At 35.4% G+C, this 26,880-nt stretch overlaps 3 protein-coding genes across 4 annotated transcripts in view; all 3 read left to right on the top strand.

The window, feature by feature from the left end:
* LOC123554159 (sulfotransferase 1C2-like) overlaps window positions 1-309 on the top strand; it is a 34,888-nt gene extending 34,579 nt beyond the window's left edge. Inside the window, exon 7 of the transcript XR_006686953.2 lies at window positions 187-309. The gene's annotated coding sequence lies outside the window, so the exon portion shown is untranslated. The remainder of the gene's footprint in view (window positions 1-186) is intronic.
* LOC123554160 (sulfotransferase 2A1-like) lies at window positions 156-15,654 on the top strand. Its single transcript, XM_045344099.2, has 6 exons — window positions 156-309; window positions 1,654-1,839; window positions 8,154-8,477; window positions 9,485-9,588; window positions 10,194-10,371; window positions 15,204-15,654. The coding sequence occupies exons 2-6, from the start codon at window positions 1,659-1,661 to the stop codon at window positions 15,302-15,304; spliced, it is 888 nt and encodes a 295-aa protein (XP_045200034.2). The 5' UTR covers window positions 156-309; window positions 1,654-1,658; the 3' UTR covers window positions 15,305-15,654.
* Window positions 15,655-15,807: 153 nt separating this feature from the next.
* Window positions 15,808-25,772, top strand: LOC123554161 (sulfotransferase 6B1-like). 2 transcript variants are annotated; one of them, XM_045344101.2, is made up of 6 exons: window positions 15,808-18,011; window positions 19,798-19,979; window positions 20,514-20,837; window positions 22,391-22,494; window positions 24,694-24,860; window positions 25,070-25,772. In XM_045344101.2, the coding sequence occupies exons 2-5, from the start codon at window positions 19,802-19,804 to the stop codon at window positions 24,727-24,729; spliced, it is 642 nt and encodes a 213-aa protein (XP_045200036.2). In that variant the 5' UTR covers window positions 15,808-18,011; window positions 19,798-19,801; the 3' UTR covers window positions 24,730-24,860; window positions 25,070-25,772. The 2 variants fall into 2 exon arrangements, with proteins under 2 accessions (XP_045200036.2, XP_053404364.1); XM_053548389.1 differs by lacking the exon at window positions 15,808-18,011 and having other exon boundaries at window positions 18,040-19,979.
* The last annotated feature ends 1,108 nt before the right edge of the window (window positions 25,773-26,880 follow it).

Raw genomic sequence — 26,880 nt, 5'->3', positions numbered from 1 at the left:
TTTGTTTAACTGGTTTGTTTCCGCACGTTTTGATATCAATATTTTACTTCCGGTACACAGTATCATATTATGGTTACGCATATTCATACTCGATTTTCAGGTTAAACACGTAGCTGTCCGATTACACGGATATTCGCTATACAGTCCTAGTTAGTACACACATTGTTTACTTTTATATTTTTGTAGTGGAAAGGTAAACACAGAAAGGTTAAAAGTAGGGACGGATTTTATATATTCATATATTACTGTTTACACATTTGCTAGTAATATCAACTGGACTAAACCTGGTACACTGATCTGTCGAGTAAGGTATGTATATATTGTATTTACTTTTTTCAGTATAACTTAAAGCAAATTATTCATTCAGTCTTGTAAAATATTGCTCAATGATTAAATCAGTAGTGATCACATTGTGCATTTATCAAACTAATTTTTTTCCTGCTAACAGAAGTGGCTCCCTCACGTAAATATTTATCTTACATCCCGGGGTGTAATGTGACTCGCGTTAAAAAACATATCTCTGTAGAGGATTTATGCAGTTATTTACATTGTGTTACATAAAACGAGATAAAGATCAAATACCTTAATAGCGCCTCTTTGTTCCTTATAGCATATTTCTCGATTCGGAAAACGTTATTTCATGAAAACTACATACCGTTTCGCTGCAAATTATAAAACAAAACCGGAACAAAACATCGTTATTTGTCTTTGAAACGTCATGGCGTCTTTTCTGTTTATATTGATATTTTTTGGTTGAATTATAGGTCATATGGCGACTTTCCAGCTTTTGATGGTGGAGGAAGACCCTCCGTGCATTATTTTATTACGAGGGAACATCTGGGTAGAATCACCGACCTTCCGTACGCAAGCTGGATGGCTTCCTCACATGAAGAATTCAACGCCCCGAGTGATGCTCGAACCCAGATCGATGGGGGGCAAGTGATTTGAAGCCAGCGACCTTAACCACTCGGCCACGGAGGCCCCTTTCCTTGTTTATGGACGTTGATCTCCAGCGCTTTGTTTAAATACACTAATGTGAGAAAAAAAGAAAGAATTTAAAAGTAGTTCGTTTGGTATTCACTATTGCTTGCAGAGCATGCACGTAAAAGATTATTTCACTTGATGCAGATGCAGATAGAAATATCCGGTTGTCGGGTAACTGAGAACGTGGCAACTCGGCAGAGCCACTTTACTACCTAAAACAAAGTTACCCCCTTGCCGGATATTCCAAACGTCCACCTACAACCAGCGCAAGAACCTATTTTTGTTTGAAAGACAGCACACTGACAGAGAAAGAGACAAACAGAATATTCCATTGACTTTAACTATACACGATTAAGATAAGTCTTATATACAATGTTAAAATAATACATTTATAACTTAGGTGTCAATGGCTTCCGTGACCGAGTGGTTAAAGTCGCTGGTTTCGAATCACTTGCCCACCGACATTGAGATCGAAAGAGTAATTTTATGTGAGGAAGCTAACCAGCTGGCAGGCGGAAGATAAATGATTCCACACATGTACCCGCCCATGATGAAATAATGCTCCATGGGGCACCTGATGTCTTTTTAAACTATAAAAAGCTGGAAAAAACAATCGCCACCAGTGTTTTAGCTATAATTAAGTGTGCAAAATATAAAATATAATTACAGAGAAAATGGAATGGGAAAAGAAAGAGATCCGCGATGAGAAAGGAGTAGGTTTAAGTGTATTGCAGCATGAAGACCTAATCATGCCGACATTCTTTGAGCATATGGAAGCTGAGAAAAGACTCAAAATGATTCGTGAATTTAAACACAGGAAAGGAGATATTCTCTTATGCAGCTATCCGAAAACAGGTACGTGGTATCTTATACTGGAACATTTTCTCTAAATTCTTTTTTCCAACAACATGTATGCAAATTAAATAAAAGTTGAATTAAAATGAGAACTGATTGATCAGTGTGAACTGGAATTGTATGTGATCGTTGTGGTCTAAATTTGTGTGCGATTGATGCGGTCCATGTAAACTGCTGATCTATGCGGACAGTATTGACTGAAATTGTGTTTGATTTTATTTATGTCTTCAGTGTAATATGAGATTGTAGGCGCTCAATGTGAACGGCGAGTGTAACTGATACTATGTGTGAGTGTATGTGATCAGTATGAACTGAAAATATGTGTGATTAGTGTGGACAGATATTCGATGTGGAATGAAATTGTGTGTGGTTCTACACGTACGCAATCAGGGTGAACTGAGATTGTATTGTATTGTATGTGTAGAATGACAATGTATGCGATCATTATAAACTTGAACGGAGGTTGTTTGTGAACAGTGTGATCTGAGATCTTTTTTATGAGTGTGGATTGAGATTTGTGCGATCAGTATGAACGGAGGCTGTATGTGAACAGTGTGAATTGAGATTATTTATGATGAATGTGGACTGAGATTTATGCGATCAGTATGAACGGAGGCTGTATGTGAACAGTGTGAGTGAGATTATTTATGATGAGTGTGGACTAAGATTTATGCGATCAGTATGAACGGAGGCTGTATGTGAACAGTGTGACTGAGATTATTTATGATGAATGTGGGCTGAGCTTTATGCGATCAGTATGAACGGAGGCTGTATCTGAACAGTGTGACTGAGATTATTTATGATGAGTGTGGACTGCGATTTATGCGATCAGTATGAACGGAGGCTGTATGTGAACAGTGTGACTGATATTATTTATGATGAGTGTGGACTGAGATTTATGCGATCAGTATGAACGGAGGCTGTATGTGAACAGTGTGACTGAGATTATTTATCATGAGTGTGAACTGAGATTTATGCGATCAGTATGAACGGAGGCTGTATGTGAACAGTGTGACTGAGATTACTTATGATGAATGTGGACTGAGATTTATGCGATCAGTATGAACGGAGGATGTATGTTAACAGTGTGACTGAGATTATTTATGATGAAAAACGGAGGCTGTATGTAAACAGTGTGACGGAGATTATTTATGATGAATGTGGACTGAGATTTATGCGATCAGTATGAACGGAGGCTGTATGTAAACAGTGTGACTGAGATTATTTATGATGAAAAACGGAGGCTGTATGTAAACAGTGTGACGGAGATTATTTATGATGAATGTGGACTGAGATTTTTGCGATCAGTATGAACGGAGGCTGTATGTAAACAGTGTGACTGAGATTATTTATGATGAATGTGGACTGAGATTTATGCGATCAGTATGAACGGAGGCTGTATGTAAACAGTGTGACTGAGATTATTTATGATGAGTGTGGGCTGAGCTTTATGCGATCAGTATGAACGGAGGCTGTATATGAACAGTGTGACTGAGATTATTTATGATGAGTGTGGACTGAGATTTATGTGAACAGTGTGACTGAGATAACTTATGATGAATGTGGACTGAGATTTTTGCGATCAGTATGAACGGAGGCTGTATGTAAACAGTGTGACTGAGATTATTTATGATGAGTGTGAACTGAGATTTATGCGATCAGTATGAACGGAGGCTGTATGTGAACAGTGTGACTGAGATTATTTATCATGAGTGTGAACTGAGATTTATGCGATCAGTATGAACGGAGGCTGTATGTGAACAGTGTGACTGAGATTACTTATGATGAATGTGGACTGAGATTTATGCGATCAGTATGAACGGAGGATGTATGTTAACAGTGTGACTGAGATTATTTATGATGAAAAACGGAGGCTGTATGTAAACAGTGTGACGGAGATTATTTATGATGAATGTGGACTGAGATTTATGCGATCAGTATGAACGGAGGCTGTATGTAAACAGTGTGACTGAGATTATTTATGATGAAAAACGGAGGCTGTATGTAAACAGTGTGACTGAGATAACTTATGATGAATGTGGACTGAGATTTTTGCGATCAGTATGAACGGAGGCTGTATGTAAACAGTGTGACTGAGATTATTTATGATGAGTGTGAACTGAGATTTATGCGATCAGTATGAACGGAGGCTGTATGTGAACAGTGTGACTGAGAGTATTTATCATGAGTGTGAACTGAGATTTATGCGATCAGTATGAACGGAGGCTGTATGTGAACAGTGTGACTGAGATTACTTATGATGAATGTGGACTGAGATTTATGCGATCAGTATGAACGGAGGCTGTATGTAAAGAGTGTGACTGAGATTATTTATGATGATAAACGGAGGCTGTATGTAAACAGTGTGACGGAGATTATTTATGATGAATGTGGACTGAGATTTATGCGATCAGTATGAACTGAGGCTGTATGTAAACAGTGTGACTGAGATTATTTATGATGAAAAACGGAGGCTGTATGTAAACAGTGTGACGGAGATTATTTATGATGAATGTGGACTGAGATTTAAGCGATCAGTATGAACGGAGGCTGTATGTAAACAGTGTGACTGAGATTATTTATGATGAATGTGGACTGAGATTTATGCGATCAGTATGAACGGAGGCTGTATGTAAACAGTGTGACTGAGATTATTTATGATGAGTGTAGGCTGAGCTTTATGCGATCAGTATGAACGGAGGCTGTATGTGAACAGTGTGACTGAGATTATTTATGATGAGTGTGGACTGGGATTTATGTGAACAGTGTGACTGAGATAACTTATGATGAATGTGGACTGAGATTTTTGCGAGCAGTATGAACGGAGGCTGTATGTAAACAGTGTGACTGAGATTATTTATGATGAGTGTGAACTGAGATTTATGCGATCAGTATGAACGGAGGCTGTATGTGAACAGTGTGACTGAGATTACTTATGATGAATGTGGACTGAGATTTATGCGATCGGTATGAACGGAGGCTGTATGTAAACAGTGTGACTGAGATAATTTATGATGAAAAACGGAGGCTGTATGTAAACAGTGTGACTGAGATTATTTATGATGAATGTGGACTGAGATTTATGCGATCAGTATGAACGGAGGCTGTATGTAAACAGTGTGACTGAGATTATTTATGATGAATGTGGACTGAGATTTATGCGATCAGTATGAACGGAGGCTGTATGTAAACAGTGTGACTGAGATTATGTATGATGAATATGGACTGAGAATTATGCGATCAGTATGAACAGAGGTTGTATGTAAACAGTGTGACTGAGATTATTTATGATAAATGTGGAATTAGATTTATGCGATCAGTACGAACTGGTGTGTGAACTGATGTTAGATGTGAACCATGTGAACTGATGTTGGATGTAAACAATGTACGGTCAGTCTGATCTTCATAAAAAAAGAGAAAAAAACAGTCGCCAGGCTAAATGGCAAACGTTCTTGTGAACATAGAACAGCGTAACATCGAACGTGATAGAAAAAAATAATGTTTAAGGTAATATCTTATTTTACTGTGTACGGGAGCATTGTTATGAATAAATACTGTCTGGAGCATGTGGTTGCAACATTTTTCTGCTACTTATAAATGAAAACACGTTTTCTACGTACATCTACGACATTACTTATTTATATTTTTAGTTTTAGTTTTTAGCTCAACTATTCAAATTTGTAGAATTATTGCACACACACGTTAGTCGCTATTGTCGTTGGTTTTGTTATCAGCGTCGACGTCCGCATTCCAATTTACTTGTTTCTGTATGCAACTTGGTATCTCAACAACTGTTAGTGGAAATTCACTGTGTAAATGATAATCTGACCTGCAATACATAGATTTCATACAAATGCATCTCAGTTTTGTCTTTAAGAAAGGTATGCTTCTTTTTCGAATTTAGTTACGTTTGTGTTATAAGTCGGTACATGTATTTAAGTAATTGCTGATTATGATGGATTGAACATTCACCTTATTCCTTTTATTATCTGACGTGCACTTAGCAGGTTCTCTTATTCTTGATTACCATTTTTCAAAAGTTTCGCACCTTCTCCGAAATAGCAATGACGAGCAATGCACTGGGTATCTATTTTTTGTTTCGCATTAGTTATTCTCCGATTCATGTGAGCGACATTTGGTTAACGTTTTATTTGTAAGATTGCATCTACGTTACGTAGTGTTACGTAAGAAAAACTTAACACAGTTGTACCCTGTGATTATCTGACGCAGAATGTCATGTTCACTTCCTGAAAGTAAAACGCTTTTTTTTATTACACGCCTAATTGTACCCCCGACAACAAAGTTGTAAGGTGGAGGGGGGGGGGGGGTATACTGGTTTCAGGTTGTCTGTCTGTCTGTCCGTCCGTGCCCGCGAAATGATGGTTAAGTGACTGCATAGCGGTACTATCTCTTTGATGTCATTCATTCCGTTCTGTTTATGTGACCTTTTTCTTTTTATGTGACTGTTAGAACAATAGAGAGAACAATGGAGGTGTCACATAAATACCGTTTCGTTAGAATGTCCGTCCGTCTGTCCGTAGACACAATCTTGTGCGCACCATCTCTCCTCATCCCCTTGACACAATTTAATGAAACTTCACACAAGTGATCAGTAACAACAGTAGTTGTGCATTGGGCATGTTAGGTTCTTTCAGAAAAAAAATTGCTTAGTTATGGGACTTTGTTTTTTGTTACTATACTATATACATATACACAATCTTGTGCGCACAATCTCTCCTCATCCCCTTGACACAATTTAATGAAACTTCACACAAGTGATCAGTAACAACAGTAGCTGTGCATGGGGCATGTTAGGTGCTTTCAGAAAAAAAAATTGCAGAGTTACGGGACTTTGTTTTTTGTTACTATACTATATACATAGACACAATCTTGTGCGCATCATCTCTCCTCATCCCCTTGACACAATTTAATGAAACTAAACACAAGTGATCAGTAGCAACAGTAGTTTGCATGGGGCATGTTAGGTTCTTTCAACAACAAAAGTTGCAGAGTTATGGGACTTTGTTTCTTGTTAACATACTACGTACATACAGTCTGCATATGCAATCTTGTGCGCGCCTAATCTTCCGAACCCTTGCACACAATTAAATGAAACTTCACACTTTAAGTGATCAGTACCAAGCCTAGTTGTGCCTCTGCCTAGTGGTGCATGTTACGTTCTTTTAAATAAATATTCTGCATCGTTATGGGACTTTTTTTTTGTTACTTTACTGTATACATACAGTCTATATACATACAGTCCACATAATTATGCAATCTTGTGTGCGTCAAATTGCAATGTACTGTGTCAGTGCATGCGGGGGGTACATTCAACACCTTAAGTGATACCTCTAGTTTCATACAAGTATATATTCAACGGCATTATAATATAAATTTTAAGATTAAAGGAAAAAACACGTGTATAGCTGACATAGTACCGCAAACTGCTGTGTCCTAAAACATTGAATAAAAATCTACTCTAATATAAATTGTTTTCAGATTCTTCTTAAAACGTTAAAGTAGACTGCCATCCAGACTGCATTACATTGCAATAGTCGAAATGCGAAATAACTAGGGACAAAATATATATTTCTGTAGCTTTTTGATGTTTACGAACCCCGTCAGTCCTTGAATAGTTCTTCATTCTCTTAATCTCTTTTGTACAACATTTATTCAAATGTGATCTTCTGCCAAACATAATAAACTCAGAAGTGTTCATTTTAAGTTTTTGTGTCGATATGCCGTAAAATCCAACTCACTCACTCACGACGTTCAATCTTTGAAAACGTTATTTGAAAAAGTTTCAGCCGGAAATATTTTATCGTTTTTAAAGCAGATAGGAATTTATAAAAAAAAATCTGAACATTTAATTTTTTTATTCACATCTTTTGCAATATTATTATGTTTGCAGCTGATATTTTAACACATACGTATATACATTTTCACATAAATGATTTTAGATTAGATATGCTTTACATTTTTACATAAATGATTTTAGATATGCTTTACATTTTTTTCATAAATGATTTTACATTTTTACGAATAAATGATTTTAGGTATTCATTTGTTCTCTTTCTGACTTTGACCGTTATCTTGAGACGTTTAGTGAATTTGCATGAAAATATAATGTATGAACTGCTGATATATTGCCAAGTGTCGTATGTATTACTTGCAGAGAGTTAGTCAGTGAAAATTGAACAGAGAAGCTTATAGCAAAACATAGGTGAACCAACCAACGGTTCGGTATTTTGTTTTTAATCTTGAACTCGTTTTCATCAATACTAGTTTCACATACTGTCTTTTTATCAATCAAGGTACACACTGGTTATCAAACTTGGTATATTTTCTGGTTACCCCCGGACCTGTACAGTCTCTAAAAACTGTACCACCAAAACTGATGGATCTGATCCCACTTGATCGATGGGAAGAAGTTGAAAAGAGCCGAATCCTAAGTTCTCACTTTAAGATTAATCGACAGCCTATCGAACATTTAGAGCAGGGAGGAAAGGTTATCGTCATAACCCGTGATCCTAGGGACGCAATGGTTTCAATGAAGTATCATGTACAGAATGACGAACGGCTCAGCAATGCACCCGTATCGTGGAATTTCTTTTTTGACACCTGGATGAACGGAAAATGTAAGTTTCACATGAAAATTGAGATTTTACTTGCGAAAGTGCATGAACTTTTGCAGTCTGTTTTTGCATTATGATATAATATTTTAGATAAATAAATATTCTTTATACACGTATTTAACACAGTATTTACCCTAAGGGGTACCAAATGTTTAAAGACTATAGTTCTCACGTATTTAGTCAGAAAAAAATGTTAGTGGAAGTAGAACACTAAGATTCATACTACATCCGCGACAAAACTTTATACAATCAGAATCATTGGTCGGGGTGTTTGTTATTTGAATAAACATAAATATGTGTATCTGCGTTCAAAGATCTAGGTAAAGAGAAAAATATACTCCATCGATGGTATGGAATTTAATCTCACTCAGACATGTTCCTATTGAGTGATTATTTCATTGTCCTCTTAATTGGATATTAAACGCATTATCTTATTCATTTAGTTGGTGTTAATTTTGTAACTCACATGAACTTTGTTCAGGGTGAGCTAATATAATATGTGGGTGGTCCGGCGTGAACAGGTTTACTGGCCAATTTCTGCGCTGGAACTACTTCAACCTGTGTTCAAATGGGGGCACTTGATCCTTTTGAGGGCCACAAGAGCTAAAACAGATATATCATTCAACTACATCTTCTCATGAACCTGTGGATGGATCTTCATCAAACTTGGTCACATGGGGGCACCACTTGGCCCTTTTAGGGGCACCTGTAGCAAGAAATAGAAATAACTTTAAACAACTTCTTCGCTTGAAAGGCTTGATGGAGGTACCTGGCCCTCTTAGATTAAACCGGAGCCAAAGAATGAAAATATTTAAACGACTTCGTAAGCTTGTTCTAATATCTATGCATTTGTTTTTATCACAGCAAAAAATAGAAATAGAAATTTCAATAACTTTCATCTTAATGAAATGTTCACCAGACTTATGAAAAATATCGTCAAATGGTCGAAGTCATCTTCAGATGAGTGCGTTAGGCCAATTTGGGCCTCTTGTTTATTTTTTGCTCTTCAGGTCCTTTTGGTTCTTACTTTGACTATTACAACTCCTGGGAGAAGGCTATGAAAGAAAACAAGAACCTCAACGTGCTCATCGTTCACTTTGAGAATTTGAAGAATGTAAGTTTTTAGCGACTTTGTACATGACCTTTCGAAAAATATAGAGTAGCTATATTTGTTTTTTTTCTATGGCTAGGTCATTTATTTGTTGGATACAAGATATGTTAATGGTTTGCATGAGTTTGTTTAAATCAACATATTAGAAACCATGATATTGTCAGACGTTTAATTGCGTTATGGCACGTATATCGTAATTGCGTTTTATGTCGCTCTGTGCGAATTACGTCCAGTTAGTTTTCTTGCACCTTTGTCTTAATCAAAGATTAATTTTCGTTTATTTATACGATACCTACAATGCCTATGAAGTGTAATTATATTTGATCTTCTAATTGTAAAATTATTATATTTTATCCACGTCGAGATCTTCTATTCTGATGTAAATATTACCATTGTTAGAACACCTATAAACGGTCTAAATAAGACAAAAAGATGTACAGTGTGCATCAATGCATAAAAACATTAAAAAAGAAAACACACTTAAAGCTACAAATTTAATTAAAACATGTTTATAATAGTTACATAATTGACGTAATTAAGATTACCTAGACCCGCTTGTCATACTGGTTTACTGTTAATACTCGTATGTTCCATAATCTACATTGCAGAATGGATTAAAAGAACTGCAAAGAATTCAAGACTTTCTGGAAGTAAGTAATTCAGAAGAGCGTCTAAAGGAAATTTTAGATAGATGTACTGTGAAAAAAATGAAAGAAGACATAGATACGGGAAAAGTTGTTTCGAGTCTAAAAGATAAGGATGGGAAATCTTTCTTATACAGGAAAGGTACAGTAGTAGTTTCTTTATTCATATGCTATATGTTGCTTATAGTTTATTTGTCTTATTAGTATGTTCACAAAGAGATGAATACACACATCATGTGTAACAAACTGAATATTTTTCGCTCCAAAATAGAAACTTTTCTAATTCGAAAAGCCCTGTAACCTTTTTCTGGTCCGAACTGATTAGACAGGTTCCACTGTACGTGGGTTTCTTGTTTATAACATGTTTCATTTATGTACTGGTGAAAATATGCTCCCCAGCTTGCTTTTACTTATGAAACAAGAGTCAGTCAACAAAGTAACTATATTGTTCAACTGCTCAGGCAAAGACAAGGGCTTTTCAACTGCAATGAAGCTGTAGCATCTAGCTGACTAACTTTTATGTCAGAGGCATTATATTTGATCTATACTTGTTTTAAGGCCATCGTCCTACGTCTTACATTTGCTCACATTTTGGCATAACCCCAGTGAAACTTTCAAAATAGTTGCTTTGTAAATACGATAAAAGGGTAATGCTATGTTGTCTGGTCAATTCATTTAGCCAAAGTCTCCCCTTAATCGTCATGAAACCTGGCTGTTGAATCTTACTCGGCTTTGAAGTTTGATTATCTGGGGTCAAAACCTTGGTAAGATCATAGTGAAGTCATTTAAAACGCTAGAAACTGCAGCTTTTATCATCTACATGGACGTTGGTCAGAATGGCGGTGTTTCAAATCTAGGTCAAGATTAGAATGTGTGGTTATCTTGGGAGCATAGAAACCCCTTCTCAGCATTATAAACGACACTTTTTGCATAACGGCTCAAAGTATCTGTCTTAATATAGCCTAATTTGATGCAAAAATCTTGGTCAAAAATGTCGAAAAAATAGAAAAACCTAATAAACTTCATAGAGAACAAACAATTTTCCTGTTCGAAACATTTTACAAAATTCTCTTTGTTGAGTTTAAATTTGTTTATCTTGCAAAAGGACTAAAGTCATTGGGTCACAGCACAGTTAAATCGTGTGATCAAATCAACCGAGCATAAACAAATATGTTTTTTTTTTGTTTAAGAAATAAAACTCGTGCTGTTCATATACTTCAAATAATACCTGTTTCAGGTTATTTGATATTCTTATTATTCATTATAATTCAAGAGAACAAATTTTCTTTTTTAACGCCATCCCAATGTATTACTTAAAGTTAAAGTATTTCGTATGCCCCAACATTTATGTGGGGCGGGGGCATATATCGTTACCGCTGTCCGTACGTCAGTCTGTACGACCCGAAATCTCGTGACTGTGTAAAACTCCTCCCACACTATAAGCCTGATTTGCTTCAACTTTTCACAGATGAACAAACGTGATGTGCAGATGACCATAAAGGATGTGACCATTTTAGCGCAGTTATGGCTCTTTGATAGTTTGCTATTTAAAATATAGAGACAAATGTGTCCAGCTCATCAAACACTATTGAAAGGATACGCTTGAAAGATTCGAGCCTAATTAGTGATGATGGCTCTGACTCTAGCTGTATAACCGGATTAACATGAAAATCATATGAAAATATTTGAGCCGCGCCAAAAGAAAACCAACATAGTGGCTTTGCGACCAGCATGGATCCAGACCAGCCTGCGCATTCGCGCAGTCTGGTCAGGATCCATGCTGTTCGCTTTCAAAGCCTATGCAATTAGAGAAACCGTTAGCGAACAGCATGGATCCTGACCAGACTGCGCGATGCGCAGGCTGGTCTGGATCCATGCTGGTCGCAAAGCCACTTTGTTGGTTTTCCCATTGCGCGGCTCATTTGGTGTTTATTCGACCGTGAGTTATAGCAAAACCGAGTTTCCTTAGTATGAAATCAAGGTACTTAAGTTAATCCGTAGAAAAACTTCATTAACACGCTGAATTTTACATTTCCCTTAGTTTTATACTAGACACAATGGTTACCTTCCCTGATACATCGTGCCGTAGCATAACATGGTCAGGCGAGTGACTTACATGGGACACCACGGCCGTCTTATACATATCTTTAATTTTGATATCATGCACCGTACGTGACGTCGTATATTATGATTACGTTCTTTTTTTCTAACGAAGGCATAAATGTTAGGTCGAAATTAGTAGGACTTTTTTGCCTTTGCTATTTTAAATGTCATGATACTGCAGCTGGTCCAGACCAAATGCATTACCAACTTTTAAAACACTTGCCACAAAAATCATTAGACCTTCTCCTTGAAATCTACAATATTACATGGAAAACTGGTATTTTTCCAGACTCCTGGAGAAAAACTATTGTTATTCCCATACAAAAACCCGGAAAAGATAGCACGAACCCAAGTAATTATAGACCGATAGCCCTTACTAGCTGTTTATGTAAAACTCTAGAACGTATGATCAATTCTAGACTAATTTGGTATCTCGAATCGCAAGGATTAATTACAAACTTTCAAAGCAACGCAGCACAACTGATCATCTTGTTCGACTGGAAAATTTTATTCGTGATGCATTTATTTAAAAAGAGCATCTAGTGTCTGTCTTTTTCGATTTAGAAAAAGCTTATGACACTACATGGAAATATGGTATAATGAATGATCTTAACAACATAGGTTAAAAAGGTCGTCTGCCAACATTTATATCACAATTTTTATCTGATCGAAGTTTTAAAGTACGTGTTGGTGATACCCTTTCTGACTCTTTCGAGCAAGAACAGGGAGTTCCACCACAAGGTTCTATTTTATCTCTCACACTTTTTAGCATCAAAATTAATAATATTGTGAAATGTTTGTTACCAGGGACAGACTGTTCATTATATGTTGACGACTTTTTGAATTGTTATCGTTAAAAAAATGTGCGTACGATTGAACGCCAATTACAACTTACAGTGTTTGTTTGAATAAAGTTCAAACTTGGGCCATGCAAAATGGGTTTAAATTATTCCCAATCGAAAACTCAGTGTGTCCACTTTTGTCAATTACGGAAACATCATTGTGACCCTGAGCTTTTTTTAAATGGTACAAAAATATCCGTTGTTGACGAAGCAAAATTTCTTGATGTTATCTTTGATAATAATGCTTTCCTTTGTGCCGCATATAAAATACTTGAAAGCCAAATGTCTGAAGTCGTTGAATCTTTTAAAAGTAATTTTAAATACTGATTTGGGAGCTAATCTCATGGTTTTATTAAGACGTTATAGAGCTTTAAGCAGATCTAAGCTAGATTACGGTTGTATTGTTTATGGTTCAGCAAGAAAGTCTTATTTACAAATGTTAGATACCATCCATAATTAAGGTCTTCGTATTGCTCGTGGTGCATTCCGAACATGGCCAGTTGAAAGTTTATATGCTGAAGCAAACGAACCCTCTCTTTACACAGGCCGAGAAAAACTTTAATTGCAATATGCTTTAAGAGTGGCTGCCAACAAATCCAATCCTGCACATGAAATCATGTTTAAACCACAGTACTCCGATTCATATGAGGAAAAGCCAAAACAAATCAAACCGTTTGGATTTCGCATAAAATCTTCTATGAATGAAACTGACTTTGAATTCGATGGTAGTAAAGAAAATTCGATTCCAGATACACCACCATGGACCTTTCATGCCCCTACTGTTCATTTCGATTTGAAAACTGCCTTTAGAAAGTCTGAAATAAACCCTGAAATATTCAAGTCCAAATATCATGAAATCAAGTCAACTTACAAGGACTATTTTGAAATTTACACTGATGGTTCAAAAGATGAATCAAAGGTTGGCTGTGCTGCTGTCAGCCTCCTTCATCAATCAAAATTACGTTTGCCAAGTAATGCAACAATATTTTCAGCCGAGGCCAAAGCTATTGATTTAGCTCTACATTTTATATCAAAAAATAGTGAAGAAAATTTTATTATCTTTTCCGACTCGCTTTCTGTTTTACAGTCAGTTCATAACCGAATTATGGAAAATCCGTTCATTCAAAATATTCTTCTCAGGGTTCATGAACTATCTTTAAAAAAGTCTATCATATTTTGTTGGATTCCCAGTCATGTTGGTATTCATGGAAACGATGATGCTGATATTGCAGCAAAGAAATCACTTTCATTATCACAATCTAATTTGAAATTACCACATACCGATTTTAGGCCCAATATAAACAAATACATTTGATCTAAATGGCAATCGTCATGGATCAATGCTTCATTCAATAAACTTCATGATATCAACCCTACTCTAGGGGAATGACACCAAGGGAACAGATCTGTTCGCAGGGAGGAAGTTGTTCTATCTCGCTGTCGAATAGGTCATACCCGTTTGACTCATTCTTATCTTTTAAATAAAGAAGATCAACACGAATGTGTACCATGTCAAACACCGCTAACTATTAAACATATTTTAATCGACTGTGTGGACTTTGCTACACAACGCAGTACATAATTATGACGTTCACTCTTTGAAAGAGTTATTTGAAAACGTTTCAGTCGGAAATATTTTATCGTTTTTAATGCAGATAGGAATATATCAAACAATCTAACATTTCATATTTTTATTTACATCTTGCAATATTATTATGTTTGCAGCTGATATTTTAACACAATCGTATATACATTTTTACATAACTGATTTTAGATATGCTTTACATTTTTACATGGATGTTTTTAGATATGTTTTACATTATTCATAGTGTTCTTTACATTTTTACATGGATGTTTTAGGTATGCTTTACATTTTTACATCAATGTTTATGCTTTACAGTTGGCGTTTTCAATGTGACTTCTTCTCGGCGATATATGACCATTTTGTGTCGATTCGCCGTAAAACCCAACTCACTCACTCACTCACTCATTTAATCTTACCACATGTTTCACAACTCTATCTTTACAGGTGAAATTGGTGATTGGAAGAATCATTTTACAGTTGCTCAGAGCGAATTCTTCGATAACGTTTTGGAGGAAAAGTTTAAAGACAGCATCTTCAAACTTTGAATTTCTTGATCAATAAAAACGATGTGCACTGTTTATTGATTGTGAATTTGATCGTAAGGAAAAAAAAACAATAAACACATCTGTTTTCTTCCAAAAACAAATTGAGACAGCAAAACAATCAACAATTCCCTTTCAGGGATAGATACGTTACAAGTCATGTCTCAATGATAACATGTGAAAATACCACAGCAACCAATGGTACTGTGTCGCATTTAAATATTCGCCGTTCGAGATTATATTTACATGTATAATGCATTGTAATTATATTGTTTGTATGTATTTGTCACATGGAATTCAATATATCTAAATTCAAAAAGAAAAAGACTACATGGATTAAAATACAAAAGAATTATGTTTGTCTGTTGTTAAGTAAATATAAGCATTTATGTATTTTGCAGAAAAAATGTTAATGGTATACTTTTGCAAACAACACTGCCTTTGGTTGATGAAGCCTTTATAAAAATCCTTTAACCTAACGAATCTTCTTTAAGGCTGTAAGCCTTTTCCAAAAGTGCGTAAAACTCATTACTAATCAAGATTTTCTTTAACAAGGGTTACCATGATTTCTCTTTAGATGATGTATATAACAATACCATTCATCGTATATTTTATTTTGAAGATTTCCATGTGGGTCAGTTTGACTCTTTCTAAATTTTCCAAATGTCTCAAAATGAAAGGCAATATTGTTATTGTTGTTATGCCAATTCAGTCCATTAGGATTTCTTAAATCATTTCCAAATACGCTTAGAAATGAGAAAGATATGAACATTTGATCGAATTTTGTTTCCATGGCAGTAAGAAAACTGATTGCCATGATTTACATCATACACTCACAACACATATAAAGTAAATCTATTTAAGAGTTTGTTTTGCTAAATAAAGAATTCAGTAGTGTGTAAATGACGTCATAAACACACTAAAAAGGCTGCCTAAATGATCAGCCATTTTAGTAAATTTCAATCTGCCGAAATCTTTTTAAATAGTAGTCCTATTTTAAAAATTCTTTCAACGTTATGAAAGGCTTGTTGGTGACTTTTATATAAAATAATCGTATTGTCAGGCATTGCTTGCACATAAGTTATTTCTGATGAGCTTTAAACAACCAATTTTGTTAAGTCTAAGAATAAAAGCAAATGCTTATTTACATTTTTCGTAAACGTAAGGAAAACCACTGTTACATAGTATGAAGATCAAACAGTAACAGTCTGAAGCATAGAACGCAACCTTCCGAATAATCAGAAACCTTGTTTTTGGCCTTTTTGTTTCCATTACGTGTGTTAGAGATTCCCCTGGAGGGGATTACTTTTATTTACACTGTCCCGTGTCTTTGGAACATGGTGGGGGTAAGAGTAAGGTTGGGTGCGCACCATAAACCGGTTTAAGCTCCCCAGTGGTGTTTTTTCCCACTGACCGTTCCAAGGCGGCGTCCCACTGTGTTCCTTTGTTTGTTCGTTTTGTCCTTACGTGTTGGCTTTGTGTGTGTGTACGTGTGTTTGTGGTGTGCACGTCTGCGCGCTGTGGGTTTCGTTTTAGGGAGGCTGTGTTTTTGGTACGTGGCATTGCCTGTTTGATATTTGCCTTTGTTTTTTGGCAGTGATACAGACAAAGGCAATTCTGGCAAAACTGTTTTCATTGACGCTGACGATCGCTTTACTAGCATACGGTGATAACGTCTGTTGCACCGAGGAAAGTTTGAGACCTATAATATTGTCTGAACGTACGACGCAATTATCGCGACGGCTACAGAGACGTATAAACGACTGCTTTACAGGATGGTGATATCGACGGCAAACTTAAAACGTTCTAAACCTGACACTTCGACGGTGACGAAACAGATAAATAAAATGAACGAATTGAATGTAAACTCCGGTGATTACTACGGAGTCTCATTCAGCTCATGTCGTTAGTCGTCCGTTGTGCTTTAGACCGACTCGCTATTTGACGCTTGATAACGCGACACAACGCGCAACAATTCGACATAATGCTCGGCATTAATATCCCGAAGTCGTGTGATATTGTCGCTAGTCATATCGTGTGTCGAGCGTCGTGTCGCTTTGTCGTTCGTTGTGTTGCGTGTCGACCGTCTACTCATCTAGGTCGACGTTCGCCATGCGAAACGATGGCTGACAAAATAAAACGACGCGTGTCACGACGTACGACAATGCGACACGACGCTGATTAGGTCCTTTGTGGCCGAGTATTCTAATCATCTGAAGTTGTATGTTACAAATCTCGCATTGGCTGTAGAATTCTTACTTTCAAGGAAACCTCCTAGCTGGCTGACGGAAGGTTGGTGGTCCTGCCCAGGTGACCACCCGCGAAAGAAGATAATGGACTATATGCATTGCCTGGCAAAGAAAATAAATTCCGGTGTGACATTAAACAAAAATGTAAAACTATTTAATGAAATTACATGAATTTATTCACAAGCACACACATTTTATGAAATTGTTTGCAGCAGCAATAACGCAGTCAACGTTCAACCTTTACCTAGTTTTCTGTGAATGGTAAATCGTCCGTACATGACCGACACTCTATAAATAAAGAATTTACTTACTTACTTACATAAACGTGTGTCAACACACTGATACGCTGATATCAATTTAGGCTTCTACATTATTATCAAGCACGGCGATTATCGGTTATTTAGATGAGGTTATTTTATTTGTGTTAACATTATGTGAATATTGTATTTATACAATACATGGTAATATATTTCATTATTTTGTTTTTATGGTTGCAGTATAATGAATTCGAAAACGCATTAGTTGTAAGGGAAGATGATGTTAGATGGCATGTGATTCTATGACTTTATGTGTGTCACTTTTTGTCGAGTCTGCTTGCGGAAGCGAAGACAGTTGTCCAAATGGCTATTTGGTGTATGTGCGTGCGTCAGTGCGTATGTCCGTCCGTCCGTGCGTCCGTCCGGATTTGTTTGTCCGGACCATAACTTTGGCATGCATGGAGCAATCTTGTTTATTTTTTTGCATGAATATTAACCTCATTGAGACGGAGTGTCATGCGCAAACCCTAGTTCCTACCTTAAAGGTCAAGGTCACAGTTGGAGTTCAAATATCATGTATGATTTTGTCCGGCCCATAACTTTGACATGCATTGAGGAATCTTGTTTCTTCTTGGCATGAAAGTTAACCTCAGTGAGACGGAGGGTCATGCGCAAACCTCAGGTTCCTATCATAAATGTCAAAGGTCAGACAGATTAACTTCATTTTCTAAGCCGTTTCGAAGGTTTTTGTAAAACTAGCATAAAATGTTTACCTAATCGTCCCGCTTAGCTCAAGGGAAAGCGCAGACCTACGCACAACGGGGTCGTGAGTTCGATCCTCGAGGGGGGCATATGTTCTCCGTGGCGATTTGATAGAAGACACTGTGTCTGAAATTATCCGTCCTGCAAATCAGATTCATATGGAGAAGATGGCAGTTACTTGCGGAAAACAGGTGTGTACACGTGGAGAATCCAGGAGCACCGGTTAGGTAACTGCCCGCCTTTACATAACTGAAATAGTGTTGAAAACGGCGTTAAACCCAAAACAAACACAAAACTGATCAAGACGACGTGCAAAGCGCACAACCCAGATCAATAGGTCAAACGACAAGGTCACACATGGAGTTCAATGATCGGATAGGTTGAATTATGTCTGTTCTAAATCTTCTTAATCACTGGAATGATTTTGTAAAACTAGCATTAATTGTTGTCATAACAAGATGACATGCAGTTTACACACTTAGACGTCAAAGGCTGCTAAGCTCAAATTTATGTTCGCTTTCTAAGTAACTGAAATGAATTTCAAAAAATTAAAAGCATTTCAAAACCTCATAAAGGCAAAGTGTAGAGCCCACGACCATGGTCACTAGGTCCTAATTCAAGGTCATACATAGAGGACAAAGATCAAAAGCTCAAACATTTTCCCTTGATTATCTTCTTAACCACTGTAAGAATTTTTACAATAGTTAAACAATTTTTAGGCTCATTCAATGCGGTATTCAGAGTGCATAGCCAATGGCATTATGTACAAGGGCAAGGTCAAACTGAAAGCCAAAGGTTATAAGCGGAACATTTTGCTTACTCTGTATCAAAACAGCCTCTGGGGGTATTAATCACCTTTAGTAATAGCTCTAGTTCAACTTGTTGCTGACATCTTGAATGGTACTTAAGCTGATTATGGATAAAAGGTTTACAGACGGAACAATGCTATGTTCTACTGATTTAACTATATATATATACATCACTATTAAACGTGCATGCATGCTATTTCCCTCTCTCTGTAAAGTGTTTTCATGCGTCACTAAATGTAAGAAATAGAAACTAGAAGTATAAGATCACAATAATCTGCTACTTTTACTCTTTGGAAGGCCTCAGTTCACAACCTTCTTTTTATATTAGAGCATTATTTGAAATAATAAGATGTGTTATATAGTATTCAAATGGATTACTAATGTATCAATTATTTCTAATAAATACTTTTTCCCTTTAGAAATATGGAATGGGAGATTAAAATCCGAGATGAAAATGGTGTTGGTCTAGACTTAATACAGCATGAAGAGCTAATCATGCCAATGACATTTCAAGATTTGGAACCAGAGAAACGACTCCGAATGATTCGTGAATTTAAATACATGAAAGGGGATATTCTTTTATGTAGTTATCCGAAAACATGTACATGGCATCTCTTACGTACATTTCTGATAAGTGTTCCATTTTGAGCATTGTTATCATTTAAAGAGAAAATCACCGTAAGTGATGGAAAAACTGTTCAATAGATAACTACATGTAAGTAAAACGAAAATCGAAAACCCCGAAAATTGTTGAATGGGTATGCTGTAAGGTTAAGTACAGTTTTTATCATTTTACATATTACTTCTTTGCGGGATTATCGCTTAAAAACCTATTTCACATTTCATGTAGTTTACAGTCTATGAAATTATATTGTATAGAACTGACTGGGTCAGTCACTTTGGTGAGTAAGTACTTCCTACTTGTGAACATAGTTTCTGAATATTGAAACACGTCAAATTTGGGTAAATTTGCTTATATCGTAGATTAGATAAAACGCTTTTAGTGCGCATATGTAGATTTTCAAGTGAGAACATACCATTGACACATAATAAAAAGGTGTAAAGCAATGTAAATAATCCTATCATAGATATTCAATTAACGTCAAGCGTACATACTGTTTCCTTTTCAATTAAGGTACTCACTGGCTTTCAAACTTGGTAAACTGTCTCACCATCCCAGGACCGGTTGGATCTATGAAGGCTGTATCGGTAAAGCTAATGGATACGATACCATTTGATCAATGGATGGAAGTAGAAAACAGAAGAATCCTTAGTTCCCACTTGATGATCAATCGACTACCCGTCGAACATTTAAAACAAGGTGGACACATCATCATCATAACCCGTGACCCTAGGGATGCAATGGTTTCATATAGGCATCATGCACAACATCTTGATATGGTAAACGGACCAAATTTATCCTGGAAATATTTCATTGATACCTGGATTAACGGAAAATGTATGTTATTCTTTTGTATTAATGGTTTTATTACTGTATTTGCTAATAATACAACCAGCAACATGAGTGAGGATCGTTGTTGCACAATAACGAAATATGTGATTATTTTTGCTTGAATCTTAAGACAAACAAAATTGGAAAAGAACGGTTATAATCACTAATATTGTAGTTATTTACAAAGATTGTTGGTGACCAGATATGGAATAAACGCTGTCGAGAATACCGTACGATACGGATAGCTTGCCGATTACCCTAATTTTCATATTTTCTAAATTTGAACATTACTAATAAACATAATCCTTATCGTACCACACCCTTTTTACTTCCGTATTTGCTGAATAAAAGGTAATTAAACATCCAAACGGTAAGTGATGATAAAATGGTACCGACTAAATACTAGGAATCTGATAGTTTATGGTATAATCGAGACATTATGTAAATTAAAAAAAAAACTGCTGGAATCCTGCAATCATAATTTGTTTGGTTTATGACATCAGCTCTTTTTGTTATTATATAACAATAACACCAAGCCATGAAATGCTCATTGAACTGTATTTTGACTGAATCAGAAGACACCAAAGCTAATTTATACAAGTTATGACTAGTTCTATTCAGAAACACTGAAATCTTTATGTTTCATCCTTTTGAAAATCATTAGATTTCACGATGACGAAAATGTCTCGATTTTTGGCTTTTATCCCGTTGCCTGTTGAATTCTTTAACGTGCACGTGGATTAGCTAAACGATAAACTAACTTCTTAACACGAGTTCACCATAACCTTGGCATAATCTCCCGTAGAGAGTTATTACTATTCTATTGCCACTTCTTATTGCTATCTTCACTTCGAAAATTATGAAAGAAAAAAATACAAGTCATATACTCTCGAAAAAGATATCTAAAGATGGAGCTATAACGATCTGACTTGATTCGACTACGCCAGAGATGCGGCAGCCATTTTGTTTAAATCAAAATTCATAACGAAAAACTACTAAATGAATAATGGAATATATCCTGTCTGTGTGACGTCTTTTGACCAATAGAAATACAATAAACTTGTAGAAGCAGAGACTAAAATATATTCCCATTTTATATTCAAAACACGAAATGTCTGCGTATGTAAATGCTTCAGTACACAATATATTTCCATGTTAAGAAGACTTCTTTCTATGTAATCATATTAGCAGCGACTACGTTAAAATATTGAAAGCAGGCGTATATTCTAATTCAGAAAAAGTAGGCATTTACTTGAAATTATAGTAGGTAAGCAAAAATATATTCTATCCTGTACCAAGGGTGGCTTCTTGTAGCGTCAGTTGTTTAATTTTAAGTTCACGGTGTAGAACATTAACACAATCTTAAATCATGGGGAATGGATATGTGTGACTGCATTATTGCGACAGTGTCCAGTTATCAGAAGTCATTTTGGAAAAAAAAGAATCATTTATCTTATTTTGCTGGAAATGTAGAAGTGTAGCGCTTGAGGAACTATTTCCAGATCTTGTATTGACTTGAAATGCTATTATTAATTTGTCGTTTTTGTTTTCTTTTTCAGTGCCCTTTGGTTCTTCTTTTGACTATTACAATTCCTGGGAAAAGGCAATAAAGGAAAACAAGGATCTCAACGTGCTTATCGTTCACTATGAAGATCTTAAGACGGTAAGTACGTACATGGCCTATTCTCTCTAAAGCAGATGATGTAAGAATGTAAACATAAGAGTTCAAAGTGCTTTGAATTATCTTTCAACGCTTTTATACAAAGTATTTGCTCGGAATACTTTAGGTAAAAATGGCATTTATTTTCGAAGGGAGACAACTTTTTCCGATTATTTTAAGTAATCGTCGAGAAAAAGTTGTTTCCCTTTCAATATGAATGCCATTTGTAAATATATAAAGATAAACAATTGCTGAAAACTGTGTTCCACCTTGTTATGTGAAATTTCACCACTCGCACGCTATTGCAAATGCCTCAAAACGAACATGTGTAACAGTTCTTTGAAAATGGTGATTTTTTAAATTGGTTTGACTGTCCAGAAGTGGGGCCCTTATAGGCAGTGATTTTCTGGAATTCAATGTTTATATCACTATACTGACACTTGTTTCATAAAGTAATATACATCTTTTACATGCTGTTTAATTTTCATGTCAAACAAATCTTTCTTTCTATGATTTGGTGTTGTTTGATTTTTGTCTCTCAAGGCCTTCTTCGTAACCTTAAAGTCATTTACCGGTAATATTCATTCATTCTCACAATCTTTCATTCAGTCACTAATTTACCAGTCAGTGTAAACCCACCAGACTGTAAGAAATATCTCAGTAAAAACATATTATTATTAGCAATAAGTATCAAATAAGATTTCAAAAGAAAATATTTTGTCTGCATAATTCTGAACGCTATAGCTTTTCATCTGTTGAGCGCGTGAACCATCTACAAAAAGATAACAATAGGAAAGAGTACATACTTCATTATGGCATTCTTTCAGACATCATATCCTTTGAATATGTTCAATAAAGAAACGTTTTCACTTACTTGTGTTTCAAATTCAAAAGCTTGTGGATAGTCCCGTCCGCATACCTTAATGACGTAGAATATCCCATTTTTTGCTGTATGTTCCAAACTATTTGACAGTTCTTTGAGTGGTTTAAATACATATGGAATGGATGAGGGTACGATAAGCTGTCATGCTGATAAAGTTACACCAACTTATAAAATGAATGACCATTAACAGTATTGATTCTAGCAATAAGTAAAACTACATTTTACGAGCTCGTTCTACACAACAAATACAAGTCGAGAACCAGAAATAACTGGAAAATCCTTCATGGAAGTAAACAGATACAGGACGCGAAATACTGTCTATGACTGATCCCATCGTACGATTTTGAAATGACTGAAGGAGTTGTTCTGTACATTGTTGCATTTTGATAAAAACATGTTCAATGCTATTTGATGGCTACATGATAAACTGCGGGCACGATTTGGTACCCGACAGACAAACGGACGCAAAACCGTACAATTTAACTAAAACGAAAACGTTTCCCCGAATAAACAGCAACTAATAACTGACTGCCTATGCGAAAAGGATAAGAACACTTTTAGAAATATTCTAAAAGTGTTAAAAAACTATACTAGTACTAGTTTTAATGTGTGCTAGAACGATTCAAGTACATTTTTAGAAATGTTAAATTGGACAAATTTTCAAGAACAAACTGTTCTTAAAAATGTTACAGTTTCAGTTCAAGAGCAGTTCAAGAAATTTGTTTCAGGAACAATTGTCCCAGACTTGTTCCTAAAATATAGTTCTTGAACTGTTCTTGACCTGAAACTGTAACATTTTAAGAACAGTTCAATGACTTTGTTTTAGGAACAATTGTCCTAGAAAATAAGAACACTTAAAGACAACTGAAGAACATCAGTTGCTCACAAACTGTTCCTAAAATGTGCAAAAATATGTTATCAAGACAAAAGGTTCAAACACTGTTCTCGATATGTTCAATTTGTTTAATATTACAGCATTTCAAGAACATTTATGAGTAAATGTAGTTTGTGAACTGTTCTTAAAAGGCGCTAGACTTCTTTAAGGACATCATAAGAACACCAAGGATTTTAAAAAAAGTTCTTAAACTGTTCAAGTACAGCTGTTCTTAAACGGTTTCAGTTGCATTTCGATTACCATTTTGCACAGTTCTTGAACAAACATAAGAACATCATTTCGCATAGGCGAGGAGGCATTACATTGTCGGTCGTTGAATTTACTGTCATATAGCAAATCAGGTTAAAAAATGATGCTAATAAATGTTCTTCAATGTTGCAAATATCGATATATTCAATGTCTGGTTTGCATTTTGTTCATGCAGAATGGTTCAAAGAATTCAAGACTTCATTGGCGTTAGTAATCCAGAGGAGCGCTTAAAGCAAATTTTAGACAGATGCACTGTACAGAAAATGAAAACAGACGTGGACACAGGAAAAGTCAAGACTATTCTCAAAGATAAAAGTGGCAAATCTTTCATATACAGAAAAGGTAGTAACTTCTTAATGGTCATTTAGTTAAAGACGGATTCTTTCTTGTTTCCCATATAGTAAAGTATTCAACACTACATATAGAATTTATGAAGAAACATTTATCAAACAATAATAACTATGTCTAGCCACAAACTGGCTATAAATATATTCGTGTGCTTAACATACTATACTGTATGTCTCTTTTTTTTTTTTTAAATATTTGAACAGGTGAAATTGGTGACTGGAAGAACCAATTTACAGTGGCTCAGAGCGAGTACTTCGACAAAGTTTTGGAGGAACGGTTTAAAGACAGCATTTTTAAACTTTGAATTTCAAATTTCTTGAAGACGAAAATGAAGAAGGGATGCATACATGTATAAATTTTACAATGAAATGATCGCCAGATAATAATACAATTGAAATTGGTTGTTATGCTGCCATTGTAATAAGAAAAGTTCCAGTTCACCAGTCCCTAATAAGGAAATGTGCCGCGTGAGCACTGTTTACGTTTTACTTACTATAGATACTCACCATGAACTGCTACCCGAACAAAATAGATTTATTAATCATTATCCTTTCAACTGTTTGTCAGAACAGCAACATTAAATTGTTTCATGTATAGCAAAAGTAAGAATTCTTCCTAGTCAAAACTAATTATTTTTCATAAACGCGTTTATATTATATTCCACATGATTAACATTAGGGAGACGGTTTCGGTTAGATGACTAAATTATCAAATAAACAAATTGATGTTTTCGAGTGGTTTTGTCGCCTAATTTAATTTTCAAGTGTGAATTGATCCACGAGGGCTTTAGCCCAAGTGCTTTAATACCCAATCATAATAAGCGAGGAACTATTGTTAATCAGGCGATAATCCTCATGAAGTCATTGATTGTTCTCATTCTTTCATTATTACATACCTATTGAAATATTTTGAGTTTCAAGTTTAAGTTTATTCAATACTCAATTCATGTAGTACATGACAATATGAGCTATAACAAATATACATATTATAATATATAAAAAATATGTAAACATGTACGTGTCTCGTTTTGTACAAAGGAGGGAGATACGTTTTTAATAGTATTCAACATGTATTTATAAACTTCAATGTATATTACTTCTCCATAGAAATATCAAATACAAAATGGCCCGATAGATAACAGGTGGCGTTTCTAACAGAGACGAATTAATAAAACCAGTTAGTGCATTGAAAACAATTCAAACTTTGCATAATACATATAGTTCCTAAAATTTACCTGTTATGAAATTTCATAATAATTTCCTTTACAAACATACAAAAATGTCTATATTTATCAAAATGTTTTGTGTTGATGTTCATAATAGATTTAAACAGCATAATATTTGGGCGTCTTAAATTTTGTCGTTCTAGTAATCTTCTTCTTAATACAGACAGTTCTTTACATTCTAACAAATAGTGATATTCATCACCTATACTTCCTATACAATTACACAGTGTACATTTACGTAAGTGAAGTTCTGTTCCATTCCAGCTTCCCGTTTCAACCGGAGTCTGTTATTACGCGTTCTAAATTTAATTACATATCTAAGTAAGTTATGAGGTGTATTAACTAAGTAAGGTTCAAACTGGAATTTTTCTTTAAACAATCGATAATTTTTACATTTACTTGAATTATTGATGGTGGAATTACCATTCATTCAAAAATAGATCGGACAACTTCTGTTTGACGCATGCAATCAACCATTTGTGGTTTGGAAATTCTTGATTAGTCCACACATTAAGTAAACCACATTTAACAAATAATCACGGATATGTTTGATCCATTGAAATGTCTGCCTATTAACATTTGCACATTTATTAAAATTGCTAAGTACTATAAAGTATAGGGAACAAGACAACTTAAAAGCATTAGGTACAACAAGTTTAGACCAAAAGCTAACCATCCTGGTATCTATATCAATACTTAATGGTTTAACACCAGTTTCACCGTATACAATGCAATTGGGTGTACTTGATTTCAGACCCAATATATGTTTAAGATATTTCAGTTGTATTT

This window comes from Mercenaria mercenaria, chromosome 7, assembly GCF_021730395.1.
Source record: "Mercenaria mercenaria strain notata chromosome 7, MADL_Memer_1, whole genome shotgun sequence".
Lineage (NCBI taxonomy): Eukaryota > Metazoa > Mollusca > Bivalvia > Venerida > Veneridae > Mercenaria > Mercenaria mercenaria.
The sequence above is the reverse complement of the archived record's forward strand: the minus strand, read 5'-3'. Positions and strand labels throughout refer to the sequence as shown.